The sequence below is a fragment of the Oryza sativa genome, chromosome 6, assembly GCF_034140825.1.
Source record: "Oryza sativa Japonica Group chromosome 6, ASM3414082v1".
NCBI lineage: Eukaryota > Viridiplantae > Streptophyta > Magnoliopsida > Poales > Poaceae > Oryza > Oryza sativa.
The window spans coordinates 27,649,065-27,664,474 of NC_089040.1; the positions used below are offsets into that span (position 1 = coordinate 27,649,065).

The following is a 15,410-nucleotide window of genomic DNA, read 5'->3' on the forward strand; positions in this document are numbered from 1 at the left end:
GTTCCTGTGTGCTCTTCTCCGTGACTGGTTTTCACTAGATTTCGGTCAAATTTCATCAGATTTGAATTCTTATTTGAATTCTTGAAAACCATTGAAATTTTCACTCGGGATATGCTTTTCCAGACTCTACCAATGAGATAACTGCTCACTCACTGTAACTGTAAAAGCACACGGTGGGTGACATTGTGACAATACGATCAAGTGTAATTCGTGAAGAGCTAATTGTGATTACCGCACTGCAAATTAAGCCTGATGAACATACACAAGGGCATGTTCGTAAAACCATCTTTTGCTGATCGTGGTAGTTACAGTAATGCAATTAAGCAAACATACACCTTCGTGATAACCAAAAAAATGAGAACCATCAGTTGCTTACAGTTCTGGTCCGACCAACAAAGATCGTGGTTGCATTGTAAAGATCATAAATCTGTTTGCACCAATTGGGGTCAAAACGGGCATCAGATGAAGAAAGCGATCAGAATCTTCCTCTTTTATCACTCTACAGTTGATTCAGCTTTCTTGACAACGGAGTCAGCATTCAGGTTTATTTGAGCTATGGATCCACCAACATGGTGGGAACAAGGTAAGCCTACAATCTGCTATGTACCCTAAAGGCAACAAGAACATGGAATCAGGGGAGCATCTGAGCCTCTGCAAATTGTGTGGAAGCCCAGAGACACCCCTCCACCTCACAGGAGGAAGCCATGTGGAAAAGAGGCAAAATTACTGCCAAGCAAACAATGTTTGCTCCAATTACAGTTTCAAGTAATCAATTGAATCAACCAACCAATATGAGATCAGGCATTCTTCCGATTTCCAGCTCATTGCCCTTCAGTTTATATCCATTCAACCCGGACAACTTGAGCTCATAGCCTTCCAGTTTATGCGCTCCAGTGGTGACCACAGTTTATTGAGCATCAATACCATTCTGATCAGGAAAATTTGAGGTTAATCTTCGTCGCAAACCATCATGTTCAAGTGCATCAGATATGTAATTGACTTGGTCAGCTGTTTTAGGTCCTATGCCTTTCTCAGAAGCCATCATGGTACTAGATGCTGCGTCCCTTTGGCTACTGCTGCTATTCATATCAAGAATTCCATTATTACTGCCGTTTTCTCCTCCATAACTGGAATTATTGGCACCCAAAATCACATGCCCATTTTCATCATGGCGGCTGCTTACATTATCAACAGAAGTTGCTCTTTGTTGGTAAACAGTGCCAAAAGTCGTGCCATCTTCACCCCAACTTTCTTTTATCAGGTCTGACGGTACTGCAGCACCAATAGATTTTTGCTCCAAGGAAATGTTATAGCTGGTTTTCAAATCATGGACAGAGCTTGCAGAGGTGTCCATGGCAGCTGACTCTCTGCAATGATTTGTGCGAAAACTAGGAGACAAGAATGGTGTGCCTCCTTCACCATTTCGAGATGATGAAATATTACTTGATTTGCTGTTACTACTCACAAAGGATGATGATGTGCCATTACTAATTGACAAGCCATCATCACATTTGCCTGGATTTCCCCTAGAACAAGGCCTTAGAAGGAAGCCACGATGTAAGAATGGCATGCCCCCTTGGCAATCTTTTGCCGGCAGGTTTGGGGCACATTTATTGTGATTATCTTCCGATGGTTTACCATTGCATGTATTATTCAGATATGTGTTGCTTCCTGATGGTTCTTTGTAAGGTTTTGGATTGAAACCATTATAGGTAAAGCCAGCATTCTGTTTGCCCGCATGTAATGAGTTGCTGCTAGATAATGTATCACCATTCCCAATAGAATAGTTGCCGTTGGTGGATGTTGCAAACTTATTTTCATAGCATTGTGTGCTTGGAGAGGGCGTGTTGCCACCATTGGTCAGAACTCCTTGCTCTGGGCAACTGGGTTCTCCATTGCAATGACCATTCAACTCTTGCGAGGAACCAGCACCATTGTCACCAGTTTGACATCCTTCTGCAAAGAATGAATTTATTCTCGAGGGTTTGTCGGGAAAACCAGGAATTGGTTTACCCGCCAAACCATTCTCCAATGCCGGGACCAATGTACCATTCCCCATCACTCCAACTGAATCACCTAAGGCAGGCCTGCTCCATCTTTCAACTTTAACGCCAGCTTCAGTGTCAATTTCCATGTAGTCAACTGAATCAATACATGACGCAGGTTCTTCACACTGCTCTGCAGGGGAATGCACTAAAGATGTTTCATATGTGGAGTTGCCAAATTGCACAGATCCCATGGTGTTCGATTCTTCCAATGGAAAACCTGAATCTCCTCTAGTATTTTCATCAAGGGCATGCGATACCGTTGAAACTGGTGGGTGCATAATATCATTGTTAGTGAACTTATCTCTATCAAAGCTCACATGAAAATCCAGGTCTGGCTCTCTGTCCATAGTATGTAAAGATTTGTTGTTGGATTCAAAATCAACTTCCAGATCTTCTGAGGGTTTCAAAGATGGCACGCCTTCTAATGGCACATCCTCTTGTATCAAATGATTTTGTCCATTCAAAGGGCATACTTTCAACTGTTGCTGCTGTTTCATGAGTTCTTCTACTGCAATTAGTGGCCTAGGGCGAGCTGTTCTCCTGCAGATGATCATAAAGACAAAGCAGAGAATGTCAGATCCAGAACAATAAGCATTGCTCTCAACATCAGACAAGTAATATTTGTTAGATTCCTGTGAAGAGGTTCATTAGTTGGAGAAAACAAAATATTGAGCATAAGAAGAAAAATGCAAACATGGTAAGATAAAAAAAAAGTGATTATGAAAGTTCTGTCATACAGCTGTTAAGCTAACAAGCCTAAAACAGATAAGTCAACAACAGAGCAATATGGGAAGCAAGTCTGAGTTATGAGCCTGTCTCGTTGGTAATTAAACAGTTCATACTTAATGATTTAGGTTAGGTTGCTTTAATAATGTACTTCCACTATCTTGATTGCTACTGTTGTCTTGTTGATATAAAGAATATCACAAGATTCAAAGAGTACGGCAAATTTAGAAGGTAGAATTTCCCAATACAATGGACATATGATGGCAACAGGCATTAACATAATCATTCTAATAGAAATTACCTGCTATATAGAAGCATATAAGCACCTTGAGCATGTACTTCCTCCTCATCAACAGCCATAACCTACAAACAAAAGTAGGCAAGTAGTATCACTGACTATGACAAGTATTCATATGGTCATATACTAATAACATAAAAAGGTGAACACGTACCTTGCAGTCATCAATTTTATACCAGCGTCCTCGGTAATTTTTTATATAGCATATATAATGCCCAAAAAATGAAGCATTGAGCATATCCAGATGAACAACAACAGCATAGAGATCGTATTGGTCACTTCCATCAGTGCTACTCATGTATGGCGTTAGGTCTAACTTCATTGGGAATGTAACTCTCTTGTTTAGTTTCCCAAATCTACCACTCTGTGATAACCATATGAAAGCTTGTTATCCAAGTATGTCATAATACAAGTATACAATTGCATTGATATAGTTACAACAAGCTGCTGTCCTAACCTGGAATCTTTTCAGAGTAATTGTGAGGATATTTGGAGCTTGATAAACTGTAAGACGTTTCTGTGCTTTGACATAGTCGCTGCATCTGTATAAAAGCAACCAATGCATTAGAGCGAAAAAAAAGGAACATTTGATGTATATAGACAGAGGGAGAGAGAGAGAGAGGAGCTCAATAGCAGACAAAATATAAGTGGTGTATTAACCAATGTCCTAGTCCATATATTGATGGGAGATGGCACTATTACCATAAAATCTTCCTCGGGTTGAATTCGTGAGAATGACAACGCTTGGGTGATTCCAGACAGCTATCATATTAAAAACACTCCATCTTAAACCAACTAATAGAATTTAGACTAAGAATGTGGCCACAAACTCACAAGCTATTTATATTGATTCAAATACTAGACCCAAGTTCAACTATTCCTTCCTATATATTATCGTCAAAGTAATTCATATTAATGAATTTTAGATGAGACTTAAGTGGACCAAAATGAGATCATTCTGTAGTGATCAATAGTAAGGAAAAACTAATCTCTCCAAAAAGAAGAGGAAAAGCTAATTTCAACGGATGGTCAAACCATTGCTTTCACTGATGGGCATGATTAAAACTATTATGCCCCTGCAGGATTTGGACGTGTGTAGATACCATTGACGCACAAAATTGCAGAAAATATTGTTCACTTACCCATCACATTTGTACTTATTATCACCATCAAGCCACTCTACTGCAGTGAACTTATCTAAGCATTCTTCCAAGGAGTCAGCATCACCATGAATTTCAACTGTTAAGTCCATCATATTCTCATAGCGATTTGAGACCATTCCACATGCAGTACATTGAACCTACACATGTCCTTTCAGTTAGGCCATATTCATGGGAGTTTAGAGCGGATTGAAAATAGGGTGCCAAAAAAGCCAAACTCAAACACTGTAGATTGAAACCCTATATCTAACAGAAACAGAAGAAACCTGGGATTGCAGACGACCACCAAATATGTGTTGAATAAGAGTCGTTTCTTGCGTGCTAGGGTCTACAGCCTTCTCGCCTCCAAATTCATCAAGACAAGCAGATTGCATCTTATCTATTGCAAACCTATGGGTACAATGAATTATTCAACATTGGGAAGGCGGTTCAAAAGAGGCCAAGCTGACAAAAGATTAAGAGATAAGAAAATTCACCTCATGAATTCATGAGCATCCTCTTGTCTACCAAAGCCAAGGTTCCCACCTATATTTGGCAGGTGAGAAAGAATGTTCTTCGGCGCAAATGGATGCATACTTTCACTTGCCCTTTGGATATGGCATTGCAGTTCGCACAAGAAACACCAATCTTCATGTCTCTTATAACCTGAAAGGTAGAGATGTTGAACATTGTTTAAGTGTAAAACTAGACTTCCTTACATAGTCATGGGAAGATAGCACTTACATTCCCTGCTATGGTCCATTCCTAAGAGATAGGCTGCAAGTGGCCTCGTACATGAAAGACATTGTAAAACAACATTGGCAAAGCAACTGCACAGATAAAACACGATATATTATGGATTTAAGGAGGTATTTGCAAAGCAAACAGACATAAGTGCAATATAGTACTATTCTATTATACCTGTTGCCACAATTCAAAAGGCCACAAGGTAAATAATCAAGGTCCCTCCAGTTGCACAGCTTTAGAAATTCATCATATGGAAAGATGACCTGCATATGAAACATTAGTGAAAAATGTTAAACTACATAAATATACATTTTGGCATGTCACACACACGGTTTTGGATTAAGAGCACAATCATTCACCTTGTTTAATTTTCTACGGGCAGGTACTAATGAGATGGGACCAAAACCAGATAACTTATTTCTGTCTTCCTCGCCTCCACCTGATAGCTTGTCAGCAGGGCTTGATTTTTTCATTTGTTTGCACTTGAACTTGTGACCAGATTGCCAATGCTTTGACTGACATCCTTGAGAACTGAATAAGTGCACAAACTGATGTTCAGGTCCAGAAATATGGTGAGCATGGTTATCAAAGATACTAGGGAAACAGGGTTCGGTAATTGTGAATCATGGAGTCATGTAACCCTTATTATGTGGCAAAACAATGCAAGTCTATTCCAGTGCAGTAGAACCTTGAAAGATCAGATTATACAATGTTTTGCAATAATAGGATCATCCAAATGTTGGGCATGTTTTACTTATTGACAAAATAAACCTAACCATTACCCATTTTTTTGTGAGGCAGAGCAATGTGGGGGAGTGTTTCATCTGAAGCCATATTAAATTGGGTGTAGTTATCAAGAGTGTAATCTTCCGGAATTACCTAAGTTTGGTGTGGCTGTGATGTTGGAGTATGTTGGGTTTATCGCCTTACCAAAATTTGGTGACGCCAAAATTTCACAAGTTTGTAAATGGCAACAAACAAAACATACTATACACCAAGAAACACTTTCTTCTGGTGTGACTGCACACATTGGCCAAAATAACAGATTAATCGTGGACTATCTGCTGTGATGCTTACTCATTCAAAAACCAGTAAATGAGAAACTAAAAACTTCACTGCAGGGTGAAGTTGTGAACCACATTCAACGCGACAAACAAGAACCCAAAGTTTCTCCTAATACTAACAGCCATTACAACACAACCAACCAATCCAATCACGCAAATTAGGCACAAGATCACATAAGAGACAAGATCATCTCTCCGCATATTCCATCCAAATTCAAGCGCCCTCGTCATAGCATTCAAACCGCAGTAGCCCAACAATTACGCATATCCGCTCACACGAACCACAAGACTCCGAAACACCAATTCCCCCAAGAACTTAAAGAAACAGCAGTAATAAAATCACAATTCACAGCCAGGACAACCATAGCTTGACCAAGAACCCCGTGCAAGATCCTGGTACCGTTGCCTGCGCCAGACGCCACCCCCAATTGCACACACGAAGTGACGAATTTCGCGGGGAAGGAACTAGGTGAGACTCTAAGATCGTATATGCGGTACAAGACCACTACAAGTTACACACGAAAAGGAGGAGGAGGAGGAAGGGGACGCACCAATACCGCACGCGCTTGCACCCGGAGCACTTTTTGGTGGCGATGTAGCCGCACGCGGCACAGGGCTCCCCGCCCCCACTGGCGGCGGCTTGCGCCCCCTGCGCCGCGCCGCCGCCCTGCTGCCGCTGCTGCTCCTCCCCGCGAGGCGTCATCACGAGGTGGTGGTGGGGGTGGTGGTGATCGTCGTACGAGGAGGCGGCGAACCCCGCGGCGTCGACGACGAAGTACCTCGACGCGGCGCGGCGCACGGCGACGACGGCCGCCGAGAACAGCACGAGGCCGACCACCGCCGCCTGGATCACCGCCGAGAGGTCGAGGCCCAGCCCACCCGCACCGCCGCCGCCCCCGCCGCCGCCGAGGCCTCCCCCCAGCATCTAATATAGCCGGGCCCTAGGGTTAGGGTTCCCCGCCACGCCGCCGCCTCCGCCTCCTCCAACCATCCGAGCAAGCCTGACCAGGCGGCGCGGCCGAAACCCCTTCACCCACCGACTGACCTGTGGGCCCCACCACCACCACCACCCGCGAGTCCGCCGCCACGAAGAGGGTGAGATTCCCAGCCGGAGCCGGAAGGGGGAGGAGGAGGTGGAGAAGAAGAGAGAGAGAGGCGCTTCCCGCTTCGCTCACTGGCGCGTGGGGCCCAGTAAGGTGGAGCCCACGTGGCAGCGGGTGTGGAACGAGTCAAACCTCCTCCTCCTCTGCTTCTGCTTTTCGCCTCGGCCTACGCGTCCATGCAGAGACGCAGGTTTGCTGCTGCTGCTTGGCAAGTGTGCCTGCGCGTGTGTGTTTATTATCAGACGTGACAACGTTGGTGTTTGGTTGGCTTCTCTTCTCATTGCAGTTGTTTGTTTATCTGAAAGGGAGATAGGGAGACCTCGATGGATGCAGATACGAGATGCGGGAGAGAATATTTTTTTCATCTGATGATTCTGGAAAAGAAACAGAAAGGTGAATATTGCTTTCTACGTGTTCTCTTTAGAACAGGTACAATAGTAGACTATAAGCCAGCTATAAGCATATTTTAAAGGAGAGAAGAGCAACGAGCTATAGATTTATAACCAACTGTAGCACGGACTTCAAGATGTATGTGTGTATGACACGTGAAACCAGATATTAATTGTGTGGTATAGTATATTTATAGGTTAATATTGTATGAATTGACTATAAATAATTTGTAACCAGTAGTTGGCTATACTATTAGTTCTAAAATATAACGGTACTCGATTAGATACCACTACTACAAATCTTTATATGGATAGTGTTTAATTGAGGGAATAGTTTAACTTCTAAAGTTATATGCATTGTATTAATTTTAGCTATAATGTTATTATATGTTAGTATGTTAGACTTTCCTCAATACTCCTAGAAGCTAACAATAAATATAAAAGCAAATCTCAAAGACCAGAAGACCTCGTTCCTTGACAGCTTCACGTGTGGTGCAGTGAGGACTCCCAACGCCTGAAGCTCCAATAGGAAATGGGCATGCGTGGATGGGGTGCGTTGGGCGAAAGCTTTGCATGGTTGAAAGACGGGCCGACGGCAGTGATATCCCTCAAGCCTCTTCTTTATCCCTGAAGGCATCATTTTTTGCACGACATGTTCCTCTCCACACTAGAGCTCTGGGTGAAAACCCTATTTCGGTATGCGATGGTGGCATCATTCAACGTCACTCCCCTCCTTGAACGCATCATCATTCTGCCAAAAAACATGGTTGTCCCCTAGCACCATGACTCCCAGTGCCTTCCTCCCTCTCTAATTCCAAGTTTGAGGCTCTTCTCGTCATTGACTCAGCTGACATCAGTCTGCTACATCATTTACTTTCATTCCCTATAGTCAAATTGATGCCTATGCCTACATGCGTCTGTGCATGGTTGAAGTCAATATAGTCGTCGTTCTTAGCTTTGCTTCAATCATCATCGCCTTGATCCATCATATACCCTGAGTATGTCGTTGCCTTGTCTCTCGCTTTAAACCCGCTCTCTTGGCATGCTCGTTGATCGACAACGTAGGTTTGCATGTTGGTTAAGAGCCAAGCCTTTTTTCCGGTGGTCGTTATGATTTTCTAAACCATGCTTTTCTCTATCGCTGCTATTGATGCTTCCTCTACCAGTGCAATGGTTGCCTTTCCCCATTTCACTTTAGACTACTCCTAGTTTCGTCTTCACCCTCTTCGTTTGGGTGTCCTTGACCGCAACGTTGAGCTGCCCTCCACTATGGGGCCTCCTTCTCCTCAAGAGCGTTGGAGGATGTTGACTTGGTTGGCAATTTGTTAAAACCTAATTGAAGATGACTTAATATGCGTGGCAGTGGATCTTCCTTCTTCGGGGCTTTCTTCCCTAAAAGGTTGCTGCAACCATTGATCTAGATAGCAATTAGGTAAAGTCATTCTTGATAGCTTATTGATGCAGATGACCTTAGACAACCACAACCTCTTATCGCAGGAAATTGAGCCAGTGCATGTGGCAGAAGGCCCTTCGACAATTTTCAATTTTGTGTGCTTCATGTTTGCATGTGAAGTGGATGCTTGGAAAGAAAGAGGAGTCGTTTGGAAGTTTGGATATACATGTTCTGGTGGGTGGAAACTTTAAGCACCTCCTCTTTCTTTGTGTTTTCTCTTCCCAGTATTCCCGTGTAATCTCATATAAGGCCTTATTTAGTTCGTGAAAAGAAAATTTTTGGGTGTCACATCGGATGTTTGACCAGATGTCGGAAAGGGGTTTCCGGCCACGAATAAAAAAACTAATTTCATAACTCGCCTGGAAAGCGAGAGACGAATTTATTAAGCCTAATTAATCCATCATTAGCACATATGGGTTACTGTAGCACTTATGGCTAATTATGGACTAATTAGGCTCAAAAGATTCGTCTCGCGATCGTTTTTCATGCAAACTGTGCAATTAGTTTTTCAGTTTATCTATATTTAATGCTACATGCATGTATCCAAAGATTCGATACGACGATTTTGGGAAAAAAAATTAGGAACTAAACAAGGCCTAAGATTATTGGAAGTAATATATGAATAGTGGACATTTTGCCCCCGGTGATAGAAATAAAAAACTCAAGAAGTCTGCCTTGCCTACTGCAGTTTCTTCTCAACTGTTTTCTCCTAGACCTAAGGTCAATGCTAGCAGAAGCAATGCTATAATTTATAGCTACATGGTTTGAGAAGTGCCTTGCATAATTAAACTAACTAACAACTACCTTCGCACTTGTTTATCTCCTTTTCTTTCTTTCTTTTTTCAATTTAGAGATGACTTGTACTTGTCATCTTCACTGCTCTGTCTCCCCAATCGCTCTCACGCTCCATGTCTAAGTCTCGTGCCGGATGCTGGGACACGCTTTCTTTACCTGTCTTTTTCCCCTCCCTCTCACACAATCTCTCCGAGGCAGATGTAGGTTGCCATCAGCAAACTGGAATCACAAATGGTATTAGTACAAAATAGGTACTCCTTTCACAGTGTGTATGTTTTGCAAGGTTGACGTATACCCCTTCGGTCTCAAACTATAGTTATTTCTACTATTAAAATTTTGGCACCAAACATAGCTATTATAGAGTAAAGAGAGTGCTTGCGGTGATGAAATGTTCAAAATGCGCATTATCTCCACAACCTCACCACAAAACTAATCGTGACAATTAAAGCGACTTTAATAATATTGCCAACTACTAGCTCCAAAAAATTAACACATCATCTATAACTAACACATTTCTCTCCCACATAGGTTACTACAGTTCGTGCTATAGCTGGCTACAAATTTGTAGCCCGCTTTCCCCCCTCTTCTCCGCACAAACACAAATATAATATAATGTGGTAACATGTATAGCCCGCTTACATGTAATCACTCTAAGAGTAATCTATTTTTTTTATCTCTCCCCCTCAATATTTTATTTAGATAATGTCTCCCCTCAATATTTATTTAATGACTATGAAAAACTCATGGAGTAGTTATATTTTGAGATATAAACGCGTTATATTTAGTGGGTATGCTCTCCAAGTGGTATTACGTTTATTTCGATAAAGTTTAGTGCGGTAACTACACGGATATAATTTATGTGTTAAGTGTGTGCTTCATTCTTTGCAACTACTACACCTGTTAATAGATTATCGTGGGTACACTTTTCAAACTATTAAACGATAAGATTTTTTAAAAACAAAACATAACATATATAGGGGTTTATTTAATTAAATAATTTTTTTCTCAAGTTTACAATAATAGAACATATTTAATTAGTTATGTGCTAATTGAGTGTTTTCTCTAGTAAACCGATCAGCTACTCACTCAAACCTCTTAAAAGAGCGGTGCCTTACGTCCCATTTGAGTATGAAATGTAAAGTGAGAAATCCATTAACACATGATTAATTAAATTTTAATTACTTTAAATTTAAAAATTATATTTATCTAATATTTTAAAGTAACTTATTATCTAGAAAATTTTCATATATATCGTTTAATAGTTTAAAAAACACGCTAAGTTATATTTTAATTAGAAAAGTACGGAAGCCACAAGAGAGCAGATAGTGGCAGGCTGAGAATGAGAGAAGTTCAGAAAATGGTATAATGGCCAGAATTGACAATCTGCAAGACCCAAGCCCAGCTGCTGCCCCAAGAGGCCAGTGACGACGTCAATCCTGGGAAGGCCAGAAACTGGTGGGCTTTCTCCATGGGCCACGAGCTCCTCCTCCTCCTCCTCGTCGTCAGAGATGAGCGGGTCGCCGTCGGCGAGCTCGCCTCGCCGCGGTTGATCACGATCATCACGATGGCCTCGTAGCCGGCGGTTCGATCTCGCGATATGTCGCCATCTCTATGACTCTCTCTAGCTCACGACCAAAGGCCTTGTTTCAAGACTATCTCTCTAACTTTTCAGACCAAAGTTCCGAAACATCAGAAGTTTTCAGATTCTGAACCTGAACTCTCTCTAGCTTTTCCTTCAGGTTCAGAACTTCTGAAGTTTCAGACTTCAGACTCTTCAGACGTGCAGTAAGGCCTACGAGGCTGAGCAATTTTTATTCTGAACTGTTTCATGTAAAAATCCTATAAATTTCCTCCAAATTAATCAGCTCGTAAAACCAGTTCAGGCAAGTTCTTCCTGTAGCAGGCAGTAACCAGAATGATGAGAACTTGGACTAACAATTAATCAGCTACTAAAACTCATACAGTACTACTAATACATTATTACTACTACAACATCTTACCGACTATATATATATCTACATAATTAGTACTACTATTATTATATAAGAACTTGGGTGATCTACTTGACTAATAGGGATCTCTGCAAAAATAACATTGATGAGAATGTGTGGTGTAGAGAGAGAGAGAGAGAGAGAGAGATCTGAGAGAGGCCATGGCGCGAGCTTTCATCTCTTCATCACATGAAGCTAGCACTCGTCCACACGGGGCTTGGAAGCGACGCGCCACCGCACGCAAGCGGCTACCCGGCCCAAGGCAGCTAATCCCTTACTAGTAATTAATTAACTCCGATTACTACTTAATTTAATTTCACGATCAAAATTACCAAGTACTACTTCACTTATTACTTAATTAAGCTACAGGGGAGATCCAGTCTGAAGCAGACAAGCCCCTTTTGTCGCCGTGCCAGCTAACCACCACTGTGGGGTTGTCTCTCTGTCTCTTGCTAGTTGCTAGTACCAGTATTCAGCTAGTAGCTAGGATAAATTTTGGCTGACATTTGTTAATTTGTTCTTGTGTCTGCCTGCTTAATGAACTTGTTGTTTCGTTAACCAAGAAACAAGTGTCAGTGGGCAGTGGCAGAATGAACTGGATCCAAAATCAGTCCAGCAAGCATTTTTTTATGTCCACAATGCTATGTGAGAGCAAAAATAATTTTATCTTTTCGATAATCCAGTCTCTAGATTACAGATGTATAGACACCTAGCTAAGATAGTTCAAGGGTGAGTAAGTGAGTTAATCAATATTTGAGAATTTTCAGATAGCAGCTGTTTGGCTTCATTTAAAGAACTAATTCAGGAGAGCTCCCCAGTGATCTTCTTTTTTTTTTTGTTAATATTTGTTTTTTTTTCTGGTTTTGACAGTTTCATTGATGCTTATTTCGTGAACTGCAAATAACGTGTGTGCTGTGAATTGTTCAACCATGCATTGCATACGCTTATATGTAGCTGTATTTTGCTTGCAAATACTGGTGTATGCAGCTGTATTTAGCTTGCAGATGATTGCAATGATTTTTTAAAGACTAAGCCAGGTTGTTCAGATAAGCTAGATTAATCCATTATTTCCCAGTGGCCTTGGGATGTCACATAGTCACAGCTTATATGTGCTTTCGGCGACTCTGTTCATTACTCTATCCAATTATCTTTCCAAAGCAAACTAGAAATTATATAGTATAAAAGCTCCATTATTATTGTACCAAAAGTATGGTGCTGAGGTCATTTTGATTTTTTTTCTGAAGAATGTGTTGAGGTTATTTTGTACTCTAACTGTATATTTTTATACTACCATGCTAGCAAGAGTACTGTAGAATTGAGCTTGCCAGGCTAAGGTTTTCCAACTGTGCAGTGCTGATCAAGCTGGCATGTTGCAGACAACTAGACAGGTATAACAATAATAATATTTGCCACGAGATATAACTTGCAAGTTGAGTAATTGATAACTTCCAAAGCAAATAGTAGTGCCCCCAAAAAATTGCATTACAAGATATCCATTTGATTATTTATCCTTATTTCTGCAGGAAAAAACTTATATCACTTCTGAACCACAACAAAGAGGTATCAAGCCATGAAGGTATAATATATGATGCATTACCAAAGTCAATATAGTACTACTGGGCCTTTTTTGTAGACCAAAGGTCAGATGACCCAGCTTATATTTGAAAGCTGGAAACTAGCTTGACTGCTTGAGGCCTTGAGGTGAGTATTAGGTTGGCTATAAGTTCTCCAAGAAAAAAAACTGTGTTGATTTCTTGGAAATAAAATTGAAAACAATTACTGGGAGTTTTATATTTTTATGTAGGCTCCTTTACAAGGATTAAACCATACTCACAATTATCATTAAATATAGAGAAAATCCATGAAATGCCATTGACAAGCACTCTAATCCCAGAAATGCCATTGACAAACGCAACTTCCTCAAAATGCCATCGTACAAGCGTTTTTCTCCCTAAAATGCCATCACAGCCATAGTGCTGTTAACTCCTCTCCGTTAAGTTGTATGAAAAGACATTCTTACCCCTGCGCCATTGCTGGGGGCCGCCGGGCCTGCGCCTGAGGGCCGCGCGCCATCGCCGGGGGCCGACGCGCCGCCGCCGGGGGCCGCCGCGCCTGAGTGCCGCGGGAGCGCCGCCTCGCTGCCGCCGCCGGGGATCCTTGCGCCGCCGCCCGGGAGCGCCACCGCGCCGTCGCCCGCGCGGCCCGGGAGCGCCGCCTCGCTGCCGCCGCGGGGGATCCCTGCGCCGCCTCGTCGCCGCCCGCGAGCGCCACCGCGCCGTCGCCTGGGGGCGCCGCATCGCCGCCGCCGTCGCCCCCCATCGGTTAGGGTTAGGGTTCCCTCTTTTTTTTCCCCAATTTCTTTTCTTTTACCGCCTGTAGACAGTATAATCTGGAGCGAGGGTAATCTGGTCATTCTGGTAAAAATTAAAATTCTAACGGCGTGGACTAAACGGTAAGTTTACTGTGATGGCATTTTAGGGAGAAAAACGCTTGTACGATGGCATTTTGAGGAAGTTGCATTTGTCAATGGCATTTCTGGGATTAGAGTGCTTGTCAATGGCATTTCATGGATTTTCTCTTAAATATAACTAAATTCTCAATCAAATTTGCTGTTTGGTGTCATATACCTTTATCCATTTTATATTAGTCACTTCACTTGGGGCCTGGGGGAAATGACCTTAATAGATAAAATGCTCATACATAACTTAGTGCTAATCGATGCACATATATATATATATATTTCCATTTGCACGTGAACTGAAAATTTTTAAAAAGAAACAGTACTCCAAGTAGTACTAAGTTTTTTTTTCTCTCTTCTACTTGTCCTCTGCCTCATCACCAGGCTAAGAGGCGTATGGACAAGCTAAGCATGTAGCGAGCCATGGAGGCAACCATCTTGCACGTTCTAAGATGCCAAAGCTTTAGTTACAGTGACCATTAAGAGCTCATGATAATTTAATTAACTACACAATTACTAGCTCATGATCTATTCCAGATGCACATGGGAGCCTCATGTGTGTTGCTTATTTTGGTGTGGTGAGAATTTCTTTTGAAAAAAAAAGAGAAAGAAAACAATTATGGCTCAAATGTTACCAGTAGTGTATAATAGCATTTGTACTATTTGGTTTTTGTTTTAATTTATTTTCTCTAACTTTGCTCTAATGCTATGGTACTCTTGGACCTCTTGGTGTGGCCTTGTGTGATCTCTATGGACGCCCTTATTTTTTTGGGGGGAGTTGACTTTGTTTTGAAGGGGAAGTTCTGCAGATGAACACATCAAGTTGCTCACATGATGATGAAACATAAAAATGTGGTCACATACTCACATGAACACTGTGGACCTTGTTTTCTTTTCTTTTTTGCAACTAGGATGCTACTTAGTTTTATTTATTAGCTGAGCTGGTTAGTGAGCCGCCCGGCCGCCAAATGTACGATAATATTTATTTTAATATTATGCATACTGCAAAATGTTTGCATTTTTTTATCAGTTCAAGTGTCATGGTTTAAACTATTATGTTCGAGGTGAAACTCTGTTTTATTATATATGATATGGTATACTCAGGTCAATTTACACCCATAACCTCAAACTTTCATTTTGGCAGCCCAAAAAAAAAATCCAGATATGAGAAAATTGAGTACTCATATATTAGGGTTAAA

The 15,410-nt window shown here is 41.6% G+C and overlaps 1 protein-coding gene and 1 long non-coding RNA gene across 3 annotated transcripts; one reads left to right on the plus strand and one right to left on the minus strand.

The window, feature by feature from the left end:
• Positions 1 to 319: 319 nt before the first annotated feature.
• On the minus strand, positions 320 to 7,132 carry LOC4341708 (ubiquitin carboxyl-terminal hydrolase 15). The gene is made up of 11 exons (XM_015787599.3): positions 6,574 to 7,132; positions 5,318 to 5,489; positions 5,133 to 5,221; positions 4,956 to 5,041; positions 4,709 to 4,877; positions 4,499 to 4,622; positions 4,215 to 4,372; positions 3,530 to 3,614; positions 3,227 to 3,436; positions 3,076 to 3,137; positions 320 to 2,588 (listed from the first exon to the last, which is right to left on the minus strand). The coding sequence occupies exons 1-11, from the start codon at positions 6,945 to 6,947 to the stop codon at positions 908 to 910; spliced, it is 3,210 nt and encodes a 1,069-aa protein (XP_015643085.1). The 5' UTR covers positions 6,948 to 7,132; the 3' UTR covers positions 320 to 907.
• Positions 7,133 to 7,181: 49 nt separating this feature from the next.
• On the plus strand, positions 7,182 to 8,141 carry LOC112939380 (uncharacterized). Of its 2 annotated transcripts, XR_010741905.1 has the most exons (3): positions 7,182 to 7,315; positions 7,412 to 7,518; positions 8,013 to 8,141. It is a non-coding gene; the product is annotated as an uncharacterized lncRNA (long non-coding RNA). The 2 variants fall into 2 exon arrangements; XR_003243034.2 differs by lacking the exon at positions 8,013 to 8,141 and having other exon boundaries at positions 7,412 to 7,840.
• The last annotated feature ends 7,269 nt before the right edge of the window (positions 8,142 to 15,410 follow it).